The sequence below is a fragment of the Apis dorsata genome, unplaced genomic scaffold (genome assembly GCF_000469605.1).
Source record: "Apis dorsata unplaced genomic scaffold, Apis dorsata 1.3 scaffold_935, whole genome shotgun sequence".
Lineage (NCBI taxonomy): Eukaryota > Metazoa > Arthropoda > Insecta > Hymenoptera > Apidae > Apis > Apis dorsata.
The window spans coordinates 583,446-609,544 of record NW_006264045.1 but is presented as its reverse complement, the minus strand read 5'-3'; the positions used below and the strand labels follow the sequence as shown (position 1 = coordinate 609,544).

At 22.5% G+C, this 26,099-nt stretch overlaps 1 protein-coding gene across 2 annotated transcripts in view; it reads left to right on the top strand.

Annotated features, from left to right (window-relative positions):
* LOC102679078 (terminal nucleotidyltransferase 5C) overlaps nt 1–26,099 on the top strand; it is a 243,083-nt gene that overhangs the window by 8,213 nt on the left and 208,771 nt on the right. The window contains exons 1-2 of one of the 2 annotated variants that reach the window (XM_006623741.2): nt 5,860–6,040; nt 6,118–6,466. In XM_006623741.2, coding sequence (XP_006623804.1) covers nt 6,323–6,466 — 144 coding nt within the window. In that variant the 5' untranslated portion in view covers nt 5,860–6,040; nt 6,118–6,322. Of the gene's footprint in view, nt 1–5,859; nt 6,041–6,117; nt 6,467–26,099 lie in introns of those variants that run through there. The other variant, XM_006623742.2, reaches the window with a different exon arrangement.

Here is a 26,099-nt window from a genome sequence, read left to right as displayed (position 1 = left end):
GCCGACGGCGGTGCCAGTTGGTTGCGAGTCCCGTCGAATCGATATTCGCAATTAGAACGGACGTGCCTACTGGTTTTTACAGAATATCTGGGTCAAGTCTGTCTTTAGAAGTAAAATCGACCAGCCGATCGTGTGTGGACCATGCGTGGCAACGTAATATCTTAATCAAGGTTCCAGTCTCAGGTGTTGCACCGGTCGACCTATATCCTTGGAGAAGGCGAAACCGGGCTCGTTGATAGAACACGATTTTGCGACTTCATACGAGGAAAGAGGAAGAAAGAAATCATCGATATACACGATTATGGTATATTTCGTAAATGTTACTCATTGTCAGGATAATCATAATTTGTGCGGAAAGTGGATCGATTAGATTAATTGAGCTTTGAATCGATTGATATTTTAAATGCAAAAGATTTCTTTTCTTTTCTCTGTTAAGATGTTTTTATTAATTTATTAATTTAGTTTTAAATTTAATTTCAATATTTTTAATTTAATTTTATATTATATATATTATATTCGTTATTAACTTGTAACATCAACATTACATTCAGAGCAAAATATATGTGAATTGAAATATATTGAATTTATGTGAAAATAATTGGTATGAAGTGAAACTAAAGAAAGTTAAAATTTATTACGTAAAAATCTCCTTTATTAAATCTGAACTATTCATAATATATGAATATGACTTGATATTTTAGATAAAAAATTAATTGTACGAAATATCAAAAAAATCATTGACAAAATTCTTTTGAAAAATATTTTGCAATAATAGTCAAATCAACTTATTTATAACAACTTTTATTAAATTGAAGATCACAAATGATTCATAAATTGTTATTATAAAAATATAAAAATCAAGAAGATAATAAAACAAATAAACATAAAAGAATTGGGATAATTTGAATATACCCATACATGATCGTGAGTTTCGATCAAAATGGATTCTTCGAAGGATCGTCAAGATCGAAATCACGCACGAAATCATGGCAAGAAAGAAAATAGCGATCAACCGAAGGAAATGTACGGCGTGCAATGTGCAGTCGCACCGTATTTTGTAATTTGAAAGGGAAACCACATTCTTTCACTGTGTATTATGATACGTGAAAGTTGGCAACGGTGCACACTGGTGAACTGCTCGTAGAAACAGAACGGTAAGAGGAAGAAGGAGAAAGGCGGCGAGAGAAAGACGAAGAGAGACAAGTGAGTCGTGTCAAAGCAAGAGAGGACGACCGTGTAGAGAACACAGACAGACAAAGAGGGAAAGAGAGCCACTCGCCACGGAGGCATAGACTATATCGAAGGTCGACGAGTTGTCTTTTTATTAGTTGATTTTTACAGGAATAGAGCAATGGCTCGTGCACGCTAACATATGGCGCCGATGCGTTCACATTCATTGAAAGTTGACAGATTCCCGATCATGTCAACCTGACCTTTCCTATGAATTGATGCCTCTGCAAAAGCATGATTATTCGAGAAGATTTCGATGATCGAAATTATCCGAATTAATCAGAGCCCATTCTTATTTTAAACGAGATTATCTTCGCAATGATTACCGAGACCGTGATACATAAACAAGTTCTTAGATAACAGTGAATTGAAAAAAACACTATGAATTTTTCCTCGATATCCAACCGGTTGATAATCTTGAAACGACGGAGTCGTTCGTTCGCATTTGCTCAAGAGGTGACTGTACTTGTTGATTATCCAGTTCTTATCAAATTGTTCATTTGCCTTGCTATCACCAGTCTGTTTCTTATTCCTCTCTTCTATTTTTTTTTTTTTTATTTCTTTTATCTTTGAGTTGCTTTTATTTTTGGCAAAATTGTTCACATGTGAGAGATATATACGTACATCATAATTTTAACACGATCTTATGATTCATGTAACATCGATTAATTAATTAATTCAATTTCAATCAAATCTCGATGCATATATCAGGGTCGAAAATCGATGTCAATTTCGTTTCGAGTTCGACTGGTATCATGTTAATTTTTATTATTTTGAATTATAATAACGGAACGACATTTCTATTAAACGATGCAGTAACACACTTAATATTGTATAATTGTTTCTCACCTGAGCCGGATGTTGATTTCACGTAAAAATTCCATCGGACTGATCGACCAGTGACAATATTTTATAACGCTTTCAAAATTTACTTTTTTATCTAAATTTTTAATTAAATTTTTCATTGTCTTTTATTGATACTTATTGCAAAATGATTTCAACGAATAATAAAAGTAACTAATGAAAATATTTTATCTAATATAATATATAATAGGAATTAGGAATAATTAATTAGGAATACATAATAGGAATTAATAAAAGAGAGTTTTTTTTTTATTTTATTTATACTTATTTCCATCCATAAAAATATAAAATCTTGAGAAAAATTTGCCAACAAATGATTATTTTTAAGAAATATGAAATATTAACAAAATACTCCTTCTTTTTGTTTTACTATAAACACAGATTGAGAAAACTTATATTTTTTATGCATATGATATAGAAAAAAGATTCAAATTAGAAACAAGAGTTTGATTTGGCAAATTATGTCTGTATTGATTTATATTTTATGACATATTGAATGTTATATTCATTAATTTAACTTGATATAATAAAATAAAATAATTATTTTTATATTTTTTAATTTAATATTACCAAATATTATTAAAAAAATAATTTTTGCTTCAGAAAAGAATTATTTCTATATTATTATGTAATTATTTTTTCTTTCTATGAATATTATAAGGATATGTTTTTTTTCTATGAATTTATTATAAAATTTTAATTTTCAAATTGTATTTTAGTTATACAGTTTTAATTTCAAAAAAATATATTTACTTGAAATTTATAAAAAATTATATAATAATAAACTGCATTTATTAATTTTGTGAATAATAAAGATGAAATAAAAAACATCGAGAAAATGAAATCATTTTTCATAATCTACCGAACAATACATTCCTGCTTTATGAATTCAGAAACTTTGCAAAGTTTCTATTTCTCGAATATTTTACCATTTATCAAGAACTTCTGAATAATTACATATTTTAAATAAGTAAAAGTTATTGTCTTCGTTGCAAAGTCGATAAGAAAAGAATTTTCATTCTTGAAAATTCTAAAACAAAAAGAAATTTAAATTTAACTTAGTTACGTTATATATAAATATATTTTTTCTAAATAATTAAAATTAAAATCTTATCATTAACTACTTTTTTAAGTAATTACTTTTTATCAAAGATTGTATTTCTTCAATCAAAAAATTAATTATTCTATAATTATATAATTATTAGAATTACATACTTCAATATATCCATTAATAATGAATTCTTTATTATTCCAATCATGATATTTTTATCAGATTCAGTGATCACAAATTTCTTTCAAAAATTAAATCATTTACGTTTCATCAAATAAATAAATAGCAAAAGCAAATAAGAAATAACTTTCTTTGAGTTGTACGATGAATGTTCGTTTTACGAAGCGGGATGCAATTTCCATGTACAAAAGCGGGCGAAGTTGATTACCTATGAGGCCGATACGCAATGCAGCGAAGGTGCAGTGGCATTTAACGTGTCTGTCCGCTCGGTTCAGCCGGTGCGTGCAGGCGTGTAACAGCTGGATTGTCTGTAGGAAAATATATTCGATTCAATGAAAAAAGTTACTCGATAGACCGAGAGTGTATATTTTATTAATATGATAATGTATGGTAAATCGATCGTATTGAAGAAAAGAAAAAAAAAAGTATTCTGATAAAATTAACGTAGCATGATCTTAAGACTTCTTCTTAGTTGTATGGAAATCTTTTTTTGAAAATAATCGAACTGATAGGGCAAAGAATTTCGATGTGGATGATTAAGTGTCAGATTTTTTTATTCATCGAGGGAAAATTATAGGGTGCCATCTTCGTCGACTAAATCTTAATCAACGGTATTAATCGACACTTCTAATACGTATGTATATACTTTCTATCTTATGATTTAAATACACTAGGAAAGGTGCGTTTGAGAGAATAAGAATTATTGATAAGAAATGTCATCAGTCACTTATGTTTTTTATGAAATACAATTATATATTGCATTATCGAACATAAACTATTTAGTTTTTGTGCGAAGGAATTTTTAATAAAAGAGAAATTTTAAGTTTGCAATTGATTTTTAAGAAAAAGAAATAAATGTATAATTACAATGATTTGTAATCTATTTTTATGATTTATATAAAAATTTAATCTTGAAAATAAAGATAATTGATAAGATATCTAAATATTGACATTGATTTATATGACAAAATTTTTAAGATATAAAATAATGATTTATTTGAATTATTGAATTAAATTTCTATATCATATTATCTGATTTAAAAAAAAAGAAAGGCGGAAAATTAATTTAATCTAATTATTAATTATTGTATTATATTATATGATAATTAATATATCTATAGTGATATAAAAAACATAAAATACTTTATAAATATACATATGACTGTGTATAATATTTAATTTTTCCTTATGAATCAATTATTATAAATACTTACATAATAGTCACAATAAATAATCTAATTGTAATTTTATCACAATCTTAATCCATAATTTTAATGCATCTTTTAAAATATAAAAATTATCCAAATTTTTATTAATCTTATTTTATTTTATATTATATAATTTGAAGTAAAGACTCTTCAATGTATTAATTAAAAATCTTATAATATTTCTTTCAATGGTGTGATTCTTTGAATGTTTTGTCACTTAAACGTTCTTTGATAAAAAGATAAGTATTTCGACAATTACTTAAGTTATTCAAATGTTGCGAAATTTTTTAAATTTTTTAAAAAATATTATTTAAAAAAAAATACTTTTTTTGATTTTTTTAAAAATTATTAATGCATATTGATTCATATTTTAACAAAATTTAACTAAACAGTAAATAAGATATTGGTGAAGTTCTTTTTTTCTTCGAAAAAAAAATATGATTGCATTATATTACTATAATAAGTGATATAATGAATTTTTACATATTGATAAGAAAAAATTTAAATAAATAGAATTTCTTGCGTAATTATATTATATAGTATTTAAAATTTTTTTTATATATTCGATCTAATTTTCTAAGATATCCAATATATATGATACAAAATAATATGTTTAAGCAATAAAACATAACAAATAATTCATATTCCTAAAAATCTGTAAATAGTTGTATAAGTGGTAATCGAAATGATTTTAGTTTTAGTTTAATTAATGATAATTAATAAATAAAATGATAAATAAAATTTTTTATTAATTCTATTTATTTTCTAAAAATATTCAATAACTATAATATTAATTGTAGATTGATAATATTTTAAATATTATCAAAAAATATAAGAATTAGTAAAACAATTTTTACGATCAGTACCAGTATTATATATAATTAATATATATATATAATTAAAAACAAAGTTTATTTTCAATTCAAATTAAATACTAATAAAGTAAATTTTTTTATAATATCTTGAGTATTTAGAAATTTTTCAAACATTTTTAAGATTTAAGTAAACTACTATGTGTAAAATATATCGAAACTTCGTAGCGCTCCCGTTGCATTACTTACACATCTGTATGCATTCACCAGGTTCGTCGAACGTATATACTATCGTGTCCAGTATATAGATAAGATTAATTAGTCAGTCGGTGGTAAAGACTGAGCGAAAATTAGTTCGCGAGAAAAGCGTTGTGTCGCATGGCAACGTTTGCATTTTCCGCGTTGCCGGTGGCGCTGGTTGAAACGACGATGCCGGTAGCTTTCGGGTGATTTCGGGCAGACGTGCAGCTTTCCGCTAGTAGTGGGGATAGTTACGCGGCGTACGACTTGAGTCGGGTGGGGCGACATCACGCCGGGACGGAGCAGCACGAGATTCTTGCAGTGTCGAATCCCGCCGGTTGTCTTGTTCTTTTCGTAATCGTCATTAACTTTCTTGATCGTAAATCTCGAGCGTAAGCACGACTCGTGTACATACGTGTCGTGTTAAAAAGTTTTCCTAATTTTCCCTTTACCGTGTGCGTATACATATATATATGAACGTTTCATCTATTTGGCTCGATTTTCTTGCCTGTTCGACCACGTGACATTACAGTAAGTCCGAGTTTCATCGAGTTAAAAGTGTGAGTTCCAAGAGTATTCTGCTGTAAGAACATTCCGGAACCGTTTCTCTGTTCGAGAGTGAATCGATCGATCATCGCTTATTAACTTAGACTTCAGACACATTGCTCGCTTTTTTACGACGACACAAGAAGTGGTGAGATTATCAGCTTTCATTTTGCGAGATTATTATTTCTATCATGGAGGAAGTGAACCATAATGTTGAAAAGCGATTATCAGACCGAGAGACGGAAATGAAGATTGAGACAAAGGACGAGTCGGCACCCAGAAAAGAAACAACGAACAGATCCGTCAATCTTGGCCAGGTTCTGCCTTTAATGCAGGTAAGCTTACGTAACTTGAAACTTGCATTTATGTGCAAATCATGCTGATTCATGTGTCGTTAGAGCTATTATATATATATATATTATTCGATATAGTCTTTCACACACGCGATTTCGAGCGTGCGCTGATGTCGTGGGTGTCATTAACCCAAAGAAAAAGGTTTAAAACGGAAGTCTCGAATCTTTTCGACAAGCGCATACATTCGATCGATTCCATCGAATTATGGCGAACCGACTAGTTCGTAGACAATTGTGTTATGAATCTAAATACCACGTGTAATGATGTCAATGTGCAAAATTTATTCGCAATACAGTGTTCGGTAATGATTTTCAATATTCATTGTAATGTTGTAATGTAAAACTTGATCGATCATTACCGATTCTAAAAATTTTGTTCTAATAAATGAACTATGTATGTCGGCTGTACCATAGTTAACCGGTAAGAATATAAAATGCTTGTGATAAGCAGTGAATTTATACAAAATGATATATATTAAATTAGCATAACGGGTGTCCATATGTGATCTAGGGTGTTGGCCAATCATTGCAATATATTAATTTGCTGTATTTTTTCATTTAGAACGAAAGGTGTTTCCAAACACGTGATACATTTTTTTTCTTGAACACTATTACAATTCGTTGAATATTTCTAACTACAAATAACTATCATTTCACCTTTATGTATTCGATATTCGCGAGCAATGTAATAAATTCATTTTTATAAAAACTAATAAAAAAATATAATTAACAAGCATTGTATAAACAATATATCATATAGAAGAATATTATATCTAAAAATATTATATCTTAAAGTCGATTTGTATATCGATTTGGAGATATTTCGTTTTGAGTAAGACAGTAACAATATTAGTCGACTATGAAACATACTTCCTCTTTGAAGCTCTTTAATGCGCCCATGTTTCCATTATATATACCTAAATGATAATTGTTCTCTTAATCTTATTTTGTTCGAAATGACGTCATTTTAACTGATCGTCTCGAATCAGAAGGATCACTTCCGGAGCAATGGCACGAGTATCGATTGGTCGACACGCCTGAGACAAGATGCGGATTGTGTAGGATGCGACATTGTTCTCTCGATACCATGATGTACAAGGCTCGAATTCTGTTAGAATCCATTAGAATATGATATAAATACATAATTATATATGTATCTATATGGTTTGGTTTTGAATTTTAAATTGTTGGCATTGAAATTTATTTGGCTTCGAATTTTAAATTGATATGACATCGAACATACGATAACTGTAAAAAACGAATTGTAAAAAAACAAACTGATATTGAACAAGTTATGTTTTTGTATTAAGTTTATGATAATATTAGTTGTTTATGACGTTAGAAATAATTTTCTTGATAATTGGCGGATATGTGTAAAAGAAAGAAGATAATATCGCAAGTGTGTTTAACTTTTATTTTTACAATTTTTTTTTCCTTATTTTCTTTGCAATTTTTTTTAGCATTTATTAATCCACAATATTAAGAGATATTTATCTATATTGACAAATTGTTTTGTCAATGTTACATTTTTTTTCATGCATATAATGTTTATATTTTGAATTGATGGATATTCGATTTTAAATTTTGTAAATGCTTACTTTTCATAATAACTAATTAATTGTGCGCAAAAAAAAATTTATTTAAATACTATTGATAAATCACAATAAGGATTTTTTTTTATAAATATCGAATAATATAATGACTTTTATCGAATAATATAATGAATTTTAATAAATAATAAGTACATATAATGTTAATTGTATACAATTACATATATATCGATTATTCAAGAAAATATAAGAAAAACTTACAAATCGATATCTTCATTTATATATTTATTATACACATTAATTATTTACATTTATTATTATTATACACATTATTATATATATTCTTTTTGGAAAAATTTTATATTGTAGCGTGTCAATATTTATTTTTGAAGTTATTTTTTAATTTAGAGAAATTTTTTGCAATGTTTTGATCATTATGTTATGATTGCCTTAATTGTTCTAAATATTCAGAAACAACATGTATGCAATATTTATTGAAGTTAAAACATCTTTACTTCAAATTATTATATACGGAGTGTTTCGAAATAAATAGTAACGAATAATAAAAAATATAAAAAAATGCAGGATTTGATTATTTTAAAATATAAATTTATTAAATATTTTAGTAAATGCTTAATGATTTTTTCAAGTTTAATAATATCATGCTAGTTTTTCTTCAAAAAAAACTTTATTTCATCACTAAGACAAAATTTCAATTGAAAAAACTTGAAAATATTATATTTTTTTTTATTATTTTTCCTATTATATATATTCCGAATAAAAATATATTTATTATTTTTAATTTTATTATTGTATAGTTGAATATATCTATATTATTTTTCCTCTATAAAGTTGATTTGATTTATCATTATAAGATTTTTTAGATTGAAATATAAATTTGAAGTTATAAAGTTATATTACTTTTGATTACTTTTAATGATAAAAAAACAAAAGAAATTCATAAACATTCTGACTTATTTTAGGAGGAGTAGGAAATTAGGAAATTAAAAGAATGAAAATATAGAATGAAAGAATGAAATTTTCAATAATAAATTTTATTCATAATAAAAATAACTTCAAAGTGACATATTTTGATCTAAAAAATCTTATAATGATAAATTAAATTCGATTTTGTAAAAAAAAAAAAGGGCAGTATTAAACAGATAAAATTGATAAGAATATTATTAAGAAAAAAATTATTTTTTATATTTACTATTTTTTTGTAAATATAGTAAAAAACGATATTTTATATTCATTTATTTCCTAAAATGATTTTTAATTATTCAATGTTAAACATTCAATGTTAATATACAAAATATAAGATAAATATTAATAAATAATAAATAATTCGATTTTGTAAAAAAAAAAGCAGTATTATATGATAAAGTTGATAAGAATATTAGAAAAAATTATTTTTTATATTTACTATTTCGTAAATATAGTAAAAAATGATATTTTATAAATATGCATTTATTTCCTAAAGTGATTTTTACAGTTAATTATTCAATGTTAAACATTCAATGTTAATATACAAAATATGTAAGATAAATGTTAATAAATAATAATATTAGAATAATATTCTAATAAATGATAAACAATAAACAAACATATTTATATTCTATAAACATATTTATATTCTATTTATTATTATATTTATTCTATTATATTTATCATTAATATTTTCTTCATATTTATGGAATATATTATGTCATTTGAAAGTGCAAAAATTGTAAAAGTATAATATTTTTTTCACCGATTAAAATTTTTTTTTAATAAAGATTTTAAAAAGAAAAAACAAACTAGTGCGATATTAGGAGAAATTATTAAATTAGAATTATCCACAATTTTTCAAAAAAATTAAAAATTATTTTTTAATTTTCAATCTAGATGCTGATTTAGAAAAATATTATTATATTTATTTTTTCTATCATAATATAATAGAAATGTAAGATTTTATCATGATTTTAATTTATATGTAGTAATATATGTAGTACATATATTATATATATATAGTACATACTACATATATGTAATAAGATTTTTAATAATAATTAAAAATTAAAATAAAAATTAAAATAAATATCAAAATAATCTTTTATAATAGTTGTGTTTTTTGTTTTTTATTATTATTTTTTTATTTAATGATGTTTTGTTCTGCTGTGAAAGACATTTTTTGGGTATATATACTTCAATGAATTTAGTTTAAATTTTTTTGCAATTTTTACCTAAAGAATATATATTATTATATAGTAATTATTATTTCAGAATAGTAATAGCGATTTGAATTATTTTGTGTTTTTGATTATGATATATGATAAGAAATTATATATAATAATATAAAATGCTTGATATTAATAAATAATTAAATAGATTTCAATTATTGGATTAGATGCCAAATACTAAAAAAAGAAATTTGCAATTTGAAACTATGAATCCAATACTTGTTTTAATTATGAGTATTGCGATTCTGTAGAATGAAATTTTCATGATTATTAAAGAACAAATATAATGAATATGTTATAATATTTAAGAATTTTGTTATTAAAAAATTTTATGTGTTATTGTTATTATTTATTAATAATTTTATATATATTCATAATTTTATAACATAATTTCTCTATTATTCGAATTTCAAAATGTCTAATTTAAAAATAAAAAATATTTTAATTTAAAAATAATACAAAATTTATATTTCTTATTTATAACATGTTTATATAACATATTTTATTATAAAATTTTTTAAAGTTATTTGTTTGATTTATTTGTATATAGCTTTTTCAAAATTTCTAAATAAAAGAAAACACAAAAACTATCTCATATTCTTTTTTTTTCTATTCAACTATAAATCGTTTCTATTAATTAATACTCGATAATTAAAAAATACTAAATAATTAAAAAAAAAATTATAAATTTTGATTTTTTTCTAAGAATATTAATTCACACATATTTTTTTATATGAAATGTTTAATAATGGAGAAAAATTCTTTTAAAAATCATCATTTTTTTATAGCAGGTACTTTTTAAACATATATGTATATCTATGATAATATATTCATGATAAGATATTTACAAGCGAGAGAACATAGTACTGAAAATATGTATATTTATGTAAACCGATAAAAACCTATTTACATTTAGGCATCATATCGTATGTCTTGTTAGTTTACTTTCTAAATAATAGTTTCATTTATTTACCTAAAATTCAGAAGAAGGTTGCGATCGATATGTTTCACTACGGAAAAGGTTAAACTTTTTCTTTTATCTAAATATATTTACTACTTACTATTTTCTGTGTGAAGATATAATCTCATAAAAAAATTTCACGAAATTTTTGCTCCGAGTTTCTTAATTTTTTAAATACTTCTCGTTTATTTTAAAATTTCATTAAAAATTTTTTAAACATTCATATTTTTTTGTATGCATTTAAAATTGATAATATAAAATTTATTTATATCAAAACAACTTCTCTGTGTCATAGGTTATCAACAGCTTACATTGATCGATAGAAATAAAACTTCTTAAGTCAGCAAAAATATTATTTTCTGATTTATATTTATTCAAGAGAACATCAAAATATTCTTAATATAAAAAATATTTTTGAAATAAGCGAAATAATATTTGATTATGATACGATATTTTCTCTAAAAATTCTTATTTATTTTTGAATCCATATCATTATTTAAAACTTATATTGTATATCTTTTCATAATAATAAGCAAGAGACGTGTTTATTACGTTAAATTCTTAGAACAAATATTATAAAAAACAATTTTTATTCCAAGTCAAAAATGATATTCAAATCGCATATAGTTATATTTTTATTAAATACGCAAATAAAACGAAATAATATTAAAGAAAAAAAAATATTTCTTTGTATTCGCAAACATATATTCATAAATTCATAAATTCAATTTTTATATAATATTCTTTATATAATATTCATAATTTACCGAATGGTGAATTAAATCTCTTTTAGTTTATATCATCTTCCAATTTATCAATAATTTGATTAATTCTGATAAATAACAACTCAGACAAACTCTCAAGGTGGATGTATCGGTTATAATTTATCACTAAACCGCTGCTAAAATGATCTTCACACATTTTCAATTACCGAGCAGAATACATACACACACACATGTTCATGTGTTTATTCAGAGAACAGCTGTTACGAACGATGCTTAACTAACTGGTCGTGTTTTTCGTGTTCATCGTATACTTATCAACTTTTATTAATAACATTCGCGAATATTCCAACCGTTTCAACTTCTCTGAATCGTTGAATTAATTAACTTGAAACTACCGATCACGCCGTTGAACGATTACGTAACTGACTTACTTTGAAATAACATTTTTATATCCTATACGATGTACGTATAACCTTTTATTGTTTCAACGTCTAAGAATACGTCATGTTCAGGGAACTTTACATAAGATTATAATATTTTTCTGATTTTTCATCGAAGATTAACGAAGAATTTTTGATCGATTAATCGTTTTGCTCGATAGAATGAAATAATATGTTGTTTGTTACAATCTTCTATGTAATATATAAAAAAAAAGGAAAAGATAAATAATATTAAGATTTGAATAACATATTTTATTATTTTGTTATTTACTTTTTTCTGAATGTATTCGTTAGGAATTATTTTTTTTTGTATAATAAATTTAATTTTTTATGATTTTGATTTTGTATTTATATTTTCAATCATGATAAAATTATAAAATATTTCATAATTATTTCCATCAAATTTCTTTTATTTTATTAGATTTTGCTGCAGGTTCTGATTTTGCTTCTTTATAAATATTTTTTTTTTAATAATAATAATATATTAAAAATATAATATATTAAATAATATAAATCAAATTATATCAAAATGATAAAAAGACCAGATTTTCATAAAATTATTATAATTATACAGCTGCAAAAAAATAATTCAGATCTTACTGCGATTAAAAATTTTCCTCTTAAGATAAGTTATTTATATATGTCATTTATCTCGATTTACATTTATTACATGTAGTAATCAAAATTGCAAACAATTGCAAAAATATATCAATTCAGATGTTTCAGTTTTTATTATGACTAAAAATTTTTATTTTACGTTAAGATAGATATTATATTTATTAGTACCGTCTATTTCGGGATAATACATGTTATATCGCAATTTACCATTATATTGCAATAATTTAAAACTCGAATATTTATGCAAAAAAAATTATAATATATTTTTTATTAATTAATTAATAAAAGTATTTTCTTAAATTATTAAATTATCTAAAATTCGAAAATTATTAAAATTATTTAACTTCGCCGCCACATTCCATATCCTCTAAACAAACAAACTCTTTCGGATAAAGCAATAGTGAAATATCGAAATGCTAACAATTGTTGAACGATCCTGTTCAATCTGATGTTCAATGTACTGTATAGATTAATCACACTACCGATAATTTGTCTTCCACGCATTATTTAATGTCCTGTAGTCCTCGACCACCGCCAATCGTTTATCGCATATTATAAATCGTGTTCGTGCACTATTTAAAACACCGAAAGTGCTTCGTCCTTTTGTTTAGTTTGCACTTGTTTAAAATTCCTCGTGTACGTTGCACCGGAAACGCAAAGTTGGTCTTTCGATATATGCATACATTATATATTCAAGTAGAACGTAGCGGTAAGAAAAAGTGTCACTGTGTTAACCGGAAGTTGAGAAGATTATCCAGTGAAAGCTTTTTCGATATTCCTTGCCTGATTACTATATAATTGGCATCGTGCATACAATAATGAGCGACTCCTGGTTAATGCTCGATTCTTCTTTCCTTAAGCCAAGATTGGAAAGAGACGTTCATTTTCTTGGCGTGAAAAAAAAGTAATGATTCGTCGAGGATGTTAGAGAAAGGATAAGTGACTATGAAAGGAAAAGAGAAACTTTATAATTATTGTGGAATCAATATTTTCGTATTTAATTGAATATCTCCTTTAAATCTTGCGTAATATTTTTCTTAACATACCTTTCTCGTGTATATAAATGTATATATAATTTTTATAATTAAAAGTAAAGATAGTCAAATAACAAGTAATCTGATAATTTCGTTAAAGCGAATTCGTCTCATTTTGAATTTTTATTTTTGCAATTATTTTTTTTATCGATTATCATATGATTATTATATATTTTAAAAAATATTACCAGAATTGGATCAGATGACAAAAATTCTAATAATCTATTTAATTATTTGATTATACTATATATATATATAACTCTAAGAAAGTTTACGGAATAAAAAAATTACAAAAGAATTACAAAATCAAATAAATAATAATACATTAAAGCTAAATTATTCTCAACATAAATATATTTTATATTTATATCCTTTTCTGTTCTTACATTTTCTAAAGAATGAAGAATGACTCTTTCTTTATAAAATGATCGAAAGTTATCCATTTTTTTTTTTTTTAAACAACACATCTGTCACCTTTCTCTTCCATCCATCAATCGTTATCTTTACGAAACGTTTATTTTAACAGGCACATTACGTCAATGCTTAATTCAATCACTTTGTTGCCACGTTGAAAAAACTTTTTTAAACCGCCCACGTGCAGACATTCTTCGATACAGTTACCCGTCTAGATCGATAACCGGACTGATCTTTAAATAGAATAACGTTTTGTCACCGGGAATGAGGGTCGGTGATCGTATGTGAAAGTAACGAGAATGAAGAAAAGGTTAAGCGAAAGGTAGAACCACTTTGGTTTACCTAAGCAACCACGACTCGCCGTTGCGAATTCAACGGGCTTTAAATGGAGTTCAGCCTTATCAAGCGACGCGATTCCTTGGCATAATCCAACATCACAGTCTGTCCATTAATATCCACGATCGTTCCATCTTGTCGTTTCTCTTTCCCTGTTTCATTACTGTCGTATTCCTTTGATAGTCATGCCATGATAGCTTTGAATCATTAGTTTTAATTATCTGTTATACCGTCATTATTAGCGATCAATCAAAGAGTTTTCAGAAAAATGATTGTATTCCTGAAAATATCTAAAGAGTATTTTATTTAAATCTATAAATAAATACTTATTAATATACTTATCGAATACTTATTAAATTATTGATAATATAAGAAAATATTTCAAATATTCAAAATTCACTTTCAAGAGATATCCAATTTGATATAATTACTTTTTTGTGGATGGGATATATAAAGTATATTTTTATTTTTTCAAATTAAATGAATATTTTTGATTATTGCTGTTGAATGTAGTCAACATTTTCTATAAAAAATATTAAAATATTAGTATAAAACTATTTGATATTATTATTATTCAGGAATTATTTGGATCTGAATTTATAAATTATTAATATAATTAATATAATTAAAATTATAATACTTTCTTAAATGTTCATATGTATATTCTTCAGCTTGGATATAGAGATTTATTATATTTTTATTTTTAAACGATCAATTCTTTCTAATATTTTTGTAGAAATTTTTTTATTTTTAAATAATCTTCTGTTTCAAATTTGTTAAATATATATATTATACATTTTTTACATTTTATATTCTATATTTTTTAAATATTCATAAGAAGAAATATAAGATTGTCGGATCTGATAATCTTGGAGAAAATTCGATAGAATTTTTCCTAGAATTTCTTCTTATCCTGTAATTATAGTTATGTAAACTTGGAACCATATGATGATAACGAACGAATATACTATCATGATAATGAAATTACATTCATAATTTTGCTTAATAAATTTCTAGGGAAATGTTGAGAAATGTTACTAGATTTAAAATAATACATTTCTGTATCTTGATTTCTTGAATTTCTATAAATTGAAAAATATATATTTAAACATTGATTTTAATACAATTATATATACAATATTGAAATTAAAATATCTTTTAAATTAATAGTTTATAAATAAAATCTAAATTTATGTTATATATCAAGATCTTTTTCATAGGAATTGTGAAGCTGTATTCAATAACATAATAAGAAGAAATATAATTATATATATTTTATTATATATTTATAATATATATATATTTTATTATGTTATAAAGTTTAAAAAAAAATTTGTTCACAAAAAAATTAATTATGTTAAATTATTATGTACTTTTGAAATTATTAAATTTTTATTTGAAACAATATGTTTTTATATTATAAATAATTTGACAGATATTCGAGTGGATTGATTTAAATGGGACATTTCTGTTTAATTAATTATTTTTTTGTGATAATATATATAAATCAACCAATTATTATATACATTTAAATATGTAGGAATTTTTTTAGATGATTTAAAATTTATTTGGCAAAATATATTAGTTTAATTTGAATCAATCTTTTTTCAAATCATAATCTTTCCCTTATATTAAAAATTATATCATATAAAAAAAATAATATTATAATTATTAATGATAAATTAAATATTGCGATGCATATTGAAATACATAGAAAAGAAATAAATTTTACAGATTATCATATTAACATAAGATCATGTTATATTTTGAAGAAGTAGCGTTATCAGCAATTTATAATTATAACATATGGTTGTTATTGTAATGTAAACATTAAAATATATAAGTGCTAAATAAAAAAATTTTCAAATTATGATATTGATATAAAATCATGCTGTGATATGCAAAATATTATTTCTTTTTTATAATATATCTTTATAGTATATCTTTTAATATATCTTTTTTCGTTTAAAATATTTTTCTTTTAATAAATTCATTCATTTACGAATAAAAATTATTTTATTTATGTATTACTTTTTGTTAATTATTTTGGCATAATATATAAAGAATAGAAAAAATAATACAATATTATATGGCAATCAGATTTTTCAATAACATTGAAAAAAAAATTTTTTGCACGATATATGTATAATAAAAATTTAATAATTAATTACATTTCACAACAAGTTTTAAAAAATATAATTTAATTTATAAATAATATAAATTAAATAAGTTATTTTTCTAGATTTTTATATGATTATTTTTATATTAATATTTAATATTTTATATTAAGTTATATCATAAAATTTTATATTAATACTTAATATTTGTGTTTAAGTAATATTATATTTAAACTTACATATACCGTAATATAAATTTTAGTATAGATATTCTATTTATAGGTTAAATAAATATTCTTTTTTACTATTAAAGTGTAGAAAATTTAGTAATTCTAATGTTTTAATCTAGTGATTTTATAATTCTAAATTTCTAAATATTAGTGTCATGAATTTATATCTTTTTTACTGTTGTATGTTTTTTATGTGGTATTTAAAGCCATTGAGAAACATATATAATTGCTATAAAAAAATACTTTATTGTTTTACAATCTTTTTCTATCTTTCTCATAAAGATAAAGTATGCAAAATTTGTGTGGTCTACTAAAATATATATATCGTAATCATTTTTTATTATATTAATATTGTCAAACATTCATCAGCTAATGTTGAAGCCAAATAATAATTTAAGAATGCAATATATGTATATCTATAGAAAATGATAGGTATAATAACGTTTAATCAAAATTCATCAAAATTTAAATAATTTTATTTGTATATTTTGTGTATTTAATTTTCGATTTGCAAGACTTAAATATTATTATTTGTTTCTTTTAATCTATAATCTCTGTCCCAAATATAACAGCATATGTATGTCTAAATTAAAAATTTATTATTAAACAATTCATTATATAAAATTTTGTAAGATTTCGTGAAATAAACTTATGAAATGATTTAATATTAAAATTTGAAAAAAATTAATTTGTTTAAAAAAAAATACATACACATTGTACTATATAATTATGAAAACATTATTTTTTCTTAATTTTGATACATTTATTAACTTTTTTAATTAAGAACAATCACAAATTAATCCAATTAATCGTGTAAGAGAGCGATTAATGAAAAAAAATCTGTCCCAAATTGAAGTGAATCTTTATCAAACGCTTCATCTACGATTTGAATGAAGATTTGAATAAATTAATTTCCTATTCCATTTCCATTGCATTTTCTTATACTATCCCTTTTAGCCTCATCCATTAATTAAATCATCGATTTTTATATTGAATTTATATTGAATCGATCATTGAACGGTCGATTTGTTTATCGTTCAATGACAACGCAATGAGAACGCCGATTTATTTTCTAATTTTATCTTTTTAAGAAGAACGTCGAATCCAGTAGCGCTTTCACTTTCGTAGTTTGTTCGAAAATCGATCGAAATCGCCAAGTCGTTAAAGTGTCGACTCTCGTTTCTACAGTGGAATTAGTGTCGAGGAACGAGGCGATGCCACTCGTGTGACCGTTCGCGAAAATAGAAGCTCGCGGTCAAATGCGCGAAGAGGACCGCATAGAATAGCGCGTTAGTTAAGGTCAGGATATTTCTGGGCGTGGATGAAAGTAGTGTGCATCTCGCGAAAACGAGCATCATTTCAAATGTTAATTGTGTTAGTAGGTGAAACTAATATCGTTTTCGTGACGAACTTTCTTTCTTTCGATTCATTGCGATGGATTTCGTTAATTTGTTTCCGTCAAAAATCATGATAATTTTTAAAATCTTAGTTTTAATTTTTCACTTATTATATATGTGATTGCGATTTTATTCTTTTGATAATATCGAAATAGAAAAGACGTGATAAATTTTTTTTGTATATTTTATCCTTGATTTTTTTGTGTTAGTCGAATTGGAATATTATCGGAATTCTTTTTAATCATTCTGTGTAAGATTTGTACTAATTTCTGTGAAATTTGAACTGATTCGAGTATTTTTGATATTATATTTTATTAATATTAATATATTATATTATTAAAATGATAATATTGCAATTTTTGATATTGAAGAGCAAATTATAAAAAATAAATAAATAAAATAATTTTTTCAATAATTTAGAATAGTATAATAGAGAGTTGTTTATATCTAGAACAAATGATATTAATAATATTTATATAATTTATCATTTTATCTTTTAATCTTTCCACTTAAAACGTATATATGCTATAAAATGATATATTTTATAAGGTAACTTTAAATATTTCATGAAATATATTAATTTTTCTCCTTTTTTCAATCTATTTTAAAACTGTTCAAATAATAGGTTTACTATTTATAAATAATCTAGATCTAGATAGATAAATATAAGATCATATATACTAGATTATAATTATATATAAATATAAAATTCTATAATTCATAATAAATTCTAAACGTTTATTTAATTCATAAAATTATTTTAATGTTACTTTAAAATATCTACAAAGTATAATTACCAATTATTTATATATATTATTATAAACTAATTCAAAAAAAGTATAAATATATAAATAAATAAATAATGATCTAATGATTATCAATATTCGAAATGATGAATAAATTTTTTTTTTTTTCACGGAAAATTTTTACATTATAATTCATTTGAAATGCAAAATCTGCATTCTCATTTAAAGTAAAAAAAAAGTAATATTGTGCAAAAAGGTGCAATATCATCAGATTATTTTTATTGTGATTCTTTTTATAAAATGTAGAAAATATAAAATATATGCTCATGAATAATAGATAGTTATAAAAAATTAAAAAGAAATAATTTGACCTTCTCTTTTTACAATGATTCCTCGTTACATAATTAATTTACGATTTACGTGCCACGAAGCACGGTTTCATTTATCGTGGAGATATCACGATAACCTTATTAATCGGTCATTTTATTATACCGGAAATGTGCTATTTAAAATTTCAATTCACCGATTTTATCTGATATTACAGTATTTTATAAATTCTATAAACAATCAAAAAGTACAACGGTGATTTTTACATCAAGAATTCATTGAATTCATGAATTGTCGTATAAGATAATTTTATTTTTACAAGAGAATGTAATAACGTGAAGCTTTTTTTTTTAGATATATAAAATTTTTTCTTTTTATGAATTATAAAGAAATTATTTTTTGTAACTTAAAAATAGATTTAAAAAGTAGAATTGCTTTTATAAAGAATTATTATTGATTTCTATTTTTATCAAATACTTCAATAAATATTTTATTTGTTTATTTATAGATATATTATTATAGATACATTTATTTTTATTTAAAATTAACGAGCTATATTCTCGAGTATAATTAAGATACATTTTTTTAGTTGTTTTACGTAACTTTATTGCGTAACCAAATAACTCTCTGATATAATTGAAACAAATCATCATTCCTGTCTAAAATTCAAAGAATTCTTTCGACGTTTTATGATTCAAACATTATTGTAATCATTATTAACCGCTTTTAGCAAAATTTAAAATCTAGTATATAAAAAGCTAGCACAAAATATTCATTCATTTATAAATTTATTTATAAATTATTTTTTGATAATTTATTTATAAATTATTTCTTATGATATTTTTTTTTTAAATATATGCTTGAAGATATGTATCCGATGTTGTATATGTTTACAGAAATTTTGTGATATATTTACATTAAAAATAACTTACTCGTTTTTTATTCGATTCCACAACAATTTGTTTTTAAAACAATTTGCTTATTTAAGATGCATTATTCAGTTCGAATTATATAGCTATATGAAAATAAAAACTTTATTATTTTATTTCATTTTACTTATTTCATTTTATTTATAGTATGTTATGCGATAATATTCAGCAAAATGATACAATTTTTAAAAAATTTCCGATAATCTATAAAAAAAATTAATAAAAAAAATTGATTTATTTTGAACAGCTACAAATTATAATAGTTAAAATTTTAAAAAAATTTCTAGATATAAAAAATTAAAATTATTATAGATACTATTATAGATAGAAATTATTATAGATCTTTTTTAAAATAGCACGATATATTTCTGATTTTATAATTGCATGATTCCTAATTGATGTTCGTAAATGAGTTCGATCATCTATGATCTTAAAATAACATTAAATCTTGATGTAATTGATATATAGAAACATTAATATTTAGATTAACAGAATCAAATAATATTTGCCAATAAAATTGTATAATATGCTGTTAATAAATTGTATAATAATAAAAATTATCAAAAATATTTAACAAAAAAATAAATCTTTATTTTTTTCAAAATTGTACATTAGATCTCTTATTTATTTGTACTTATAATAAATATTTAAATTTTATGCCATCTTATTAAAAAGTTATAAAAAGCAATAAAAAGTTTCGCTTTTTTGAATAAATTTTAATGTCTAGCAACAAATAAATTTTATGGATATTTTATAATGACTCATTGTAAATAATTATTATTATAAAGCTATGAACAAATTAATGAAGAGATAAAAATAATTTTATTTTCTTCTTGTTTGAAAGAAACAGCAAAAGTTTTTAGATTTTTGAATATTTGAATTATCTTACGATCTTTTTACATCAAATTAATCACTTTTTCCCTAGATATGTTTTTTATTCAATTTTATTCAAATTAAAACATAATTCACGTGAAATTGGAAGAAAAAGGGAAAAGAAAGAGAAAGGAGAGATTAAGTCATTATTTTGTTGATTTCATATGAGTTTAAAAATTACAGGCTTTATTTCTTACCTCGAAAACTATTTCATTCCATTGATCTATTTTTCTTCCTTGTTTTCATTTTAACTAAAAAAAAATAATCCTTTTAAATATATTTTTTTCATATGGTAAAATTATTTTTTTAATATTGAAAATTATAAATAAATTTTTATCTTTCAACTTTAAATCACGTTTTTAAAAAATAAAAAATAATGCTATTATACATAAAAATAATATTATAAATAATAATATATATATATTCATATATTTATATATTATATGATAATATTATTATATACATATTTCGAATACTTTCTTTTCTACGAAATAGTTTAGTCTCATTTTGATAATTTGATAATTAATGAAATGTTTTATGAAGGTCTTCTAATCATTATTATTCTATATCTGCTGTTTTAGTACAATCTATAAAATTATATAGTTTTATTATCATTTCAATGTCATTTAAAATAAACGTGCAATTGTTTAAACTATTCGACATTGAAAAAAATGTTTCAAATAAAAATTACTTCATTTCAAAAGGAATATTGGTTCTTTAAAAATAGTCATCTTAAAATCATGAGGGCATTCATTTAAATAAAATTTTTTATTACAAAATAATATCCCATAAAATGAAATAATTTTATGGGAATGAATAAAATTTATTTGAAACATTTTTTTCAATAATTTAGAAGATAATTATTTTAATTGTAATTAATAATTGTATGATTCATTTCAAATGAGATATTTCGTATATTTATAGAAAAATTTTATTAAATCATTTTTAATTATTAATACATTTTAGTAATTAAATTTATGTTGTTTTTTTTTTATAACTGTCATTTATAAAATAAAATATCATTCAATGAAAACCGCAAAAAGGAAAAGAAAATATCAGAAAGCAGGATATGAATAACAAAACTTCTGTAAATCTTATGTTTTATTTTTTATTTAAATCTTTCTTTTAAATAAAAAATAAAAGATATGTTATATTCACAAGATATGTTTAAAATATTAAAAACTTATTTTTGAAAATAATTTTAATATTTATATTTTTTTTAAACAATCTAATAAATAGAATCAATTTTAAATTTACTTTTATTATTATATCATTCAAGCAAAGAAATTTCTTATTCCATCCTATTTTTTCAAGTACTATTCTTTCAGACTATACCATATTAAAATAATAAATAATATTCGAAGATATAATGTTCGAAGAGTAGGTCGGTTGAAAATAAATGTACTGTTTTAAATTTATTTCGTTTTAGTAACATATAAGCGGGTATTATCATATCGTAAAATATCCATGAAATATAAATTTAGTGTAGACTATTATCATTAAATAATTCTCAAAACTTATTAGTATATTTCTATAGAAATAAAAGAATAAAATTACTAAATAAAAATATTCAATGTTTTCTTTTAAAAAAGATAAATTATTAAATAGAATAAAAATTATATCAATGCTAATCAATACATTGTACATAAAATATGAAATCTTAAAATAGAAGATATTTGTAAAAAAGTATATAATACATCATCAGTATCATTTCTCAAGTTATATAATTCATCATCTTTTTCTATCATGCGTATAAAACATAAATTATCTCCATTTCTATTATCAATGTAATGTTTAAAGAATGTAGGCCAAGATTTGCATCTAAAAATTCATTCGAGATGATTTTGAAGAACATGATAAATTTTTCGATCGATCTTAGTGTGATAAACGATATGCAAATTTGGAAAATGCAAATCGGATGTAATAATTCACAAACTTAAAATCTGCAAATTAATTTAAAAAAAAAATCTCATCTTCTACTTAAGCAAATTTAAAAATCATGATTCTGAAAGTTTATAGTATATTAGAATTATTGTACTTTTTTCTGTTTTGTTGTTTCATTGAGAAAGTTTTCTTTTATTTTTGGAATTATTTGTATAGAGCTATTATTTTCTTTTTTGGTATTTTTTTCCTAACGAAATATTATAAAAATTTAATAATTTTAAAAGAAACTAAATTTTTCAAAATCATCGATTTTTTTAAAATAAAATTATGATTTTTATTTATTATTTTCAAGATTGTTGATAACTCAGATCAAAACAAATCCAATTATAATATTATAATATTATGATTTTCATATAACCTTGAATTTAATACAATTCATAAAAATAAAGTAATTGATTATTAATGAAACAATTATTATGATGAAATTATTATTATGATTATTATGATTATTATGATTATTATTATTATTATTATGATAAAAAGATTATCTAAAGAAAAATTTATTTTAATAATAATAATTTATCCATAATTTTACTACATTTATTTATAGAAAATATTATAATAAACTATTATCTATTCTTAATATTAGTAAATACATTTTTTGTAACCTCTATTATAATATATAATATTTCTTATAAATTATAAACACTGACATAAATTTCGTTTCAAATTAAATATTCATTATAATTCGTTTGAATTAGATTGTATTATTTCTGTCAAACAATATTATTTTATAGTGAAACAGAAATAATTAAAATTAATTTGATTTGAATTTATCGTGATGCTATAAAGAATTCTGTATTCTATATACCATTATATTTAGAAAGATTCTGATTGTAAGAAAAATCATCTTTCTAAATAAAACTTTCAATGATATAATTCGATAATTTTAGAATAGATAATATTAAGTCACTCAAAAGAGAATAATCAAAATCAATTATTGAAAAAAATACAGAATGTATTGGAATCGATAAAAATTATTTTAAACATTTTTAAAATAAATTGTTTTCAATAATCTTTTTATTATAATTTGACCAATTTTTATGAATTTTTTTTTTACTCAAGATTATATTTTACATAAGTCATTGGATTTTGAATATTGCACTAATAAAAATATGTAATTCTATTTAAAAAATCATCAATGATTTTAAAAAGAATATTTTATCTATCACAATATTTGTTACTTCGAACCAATGTTTTTCTTTGACATTATTAAATATATATATAGAAAAATAAATATATATATATAGAAGCCGAAAGTTACATACAAATGGGCATAAGATATTTCTTTGTGAAGAGATAAGAAAAAAATAAAATACAATTTTTTTATCCGTTTGAAAAAAATCAAGTTTGAAAATTTTTTAAATATAAGCGAAATTGACTTTTCGATTGGAGATAAGTAAATTTCGACAAAAAGTTATTATACACAAAAAAATACATAAAAAATAAGCAAAAAATGTAAAATAAAATTTTATCGTTTAAATTATTTTATTTTTGAAAAAATTAAAATTGAACATATAGAGTCAAAGTTATATAATTTTATTAATATAAAATTCATATTTTTGAAAACTAATTTTTAAACATAATAAAATTAATTTTACATTATATATATAGTATAATCTCCTATTGATCATTCATTTATATCCAATTGAAAATTAGCCAATTTGCAGTTGAACAATTTTCAAATTTTATTTTTTCAAAAAATAGTGAATTTCTTTAGCGAAAAAATTTTATTCTACATTTTTTTCCTTCTATCGTTTTACAAGAAATCATCTTTATAATATAATAACTTTACTCATCTCTGCTTATATAACTTTCGTCTATATCTTGTATGTTCTGATAAAAACGCCGCCATAATTATTTACAAATACAAATTATTTATTGTATTAATGATATACAATTTTTGAAACATATCTATCGATCCGGAAACGTTTCTAGAATTTAATCAATATCTCCAATATCATTGTAGATCAATCGTTTTATTATTTCCTGTAAACGATTCATGTTGGTTATGGTATTCCATATTATGAAAAATCAAATACATATGATTAAATTTTTATTTTTATATTTTTTTAATATAATATAATATTTTTAATTTCATATATAAATTTTTCTATCAGGTAATTAATGTAAATATTTATAAATTTTTTTATATATAAAAAATTTATTATAGAAAAATATATATCATAGATTTACTTAAAACTCATCACTAAATAAAAATCTCAAAAATTCATCAAGCGTAAATCTTTCAAATAAAATCAATTAAACGTCATAAAAATTTGTTTAATACTGATTGTAAGTTTTTGTTTCTATATTATCTTTGCAGATTAAGATTGAATTTTACGTAAATGAGAAATGCGATCGAGATATATACGAATTAAGAAGGGATTTTCATATTTCACAATTTTATTTTATATGATTTTATTATATAGAAAAGGACGATTTCTCTCTCTCTCGTTGTTTGTGAAAAAATCTTATTATTATTTATTATTTATTTTATGACAAGAATCAAGTAATACTTTCTATACCGGGTCATACAGTCCATACTATTTCCTGCTGACCAACACTGATGCTGTATTCATGGGGCAATGACCCATTGATCCCATGGGAGAGTTTGCATCGTCGTAACTCGCACATAACTTAAACGTTATCGATTTGTGGAAATGATTAAGAGAGTTTGTGCGCTAGTTATTTCCATTTCAAGATGGAGAGTAATTAAATTCATAATGATAGACAAGAGTGTCGAAATTAA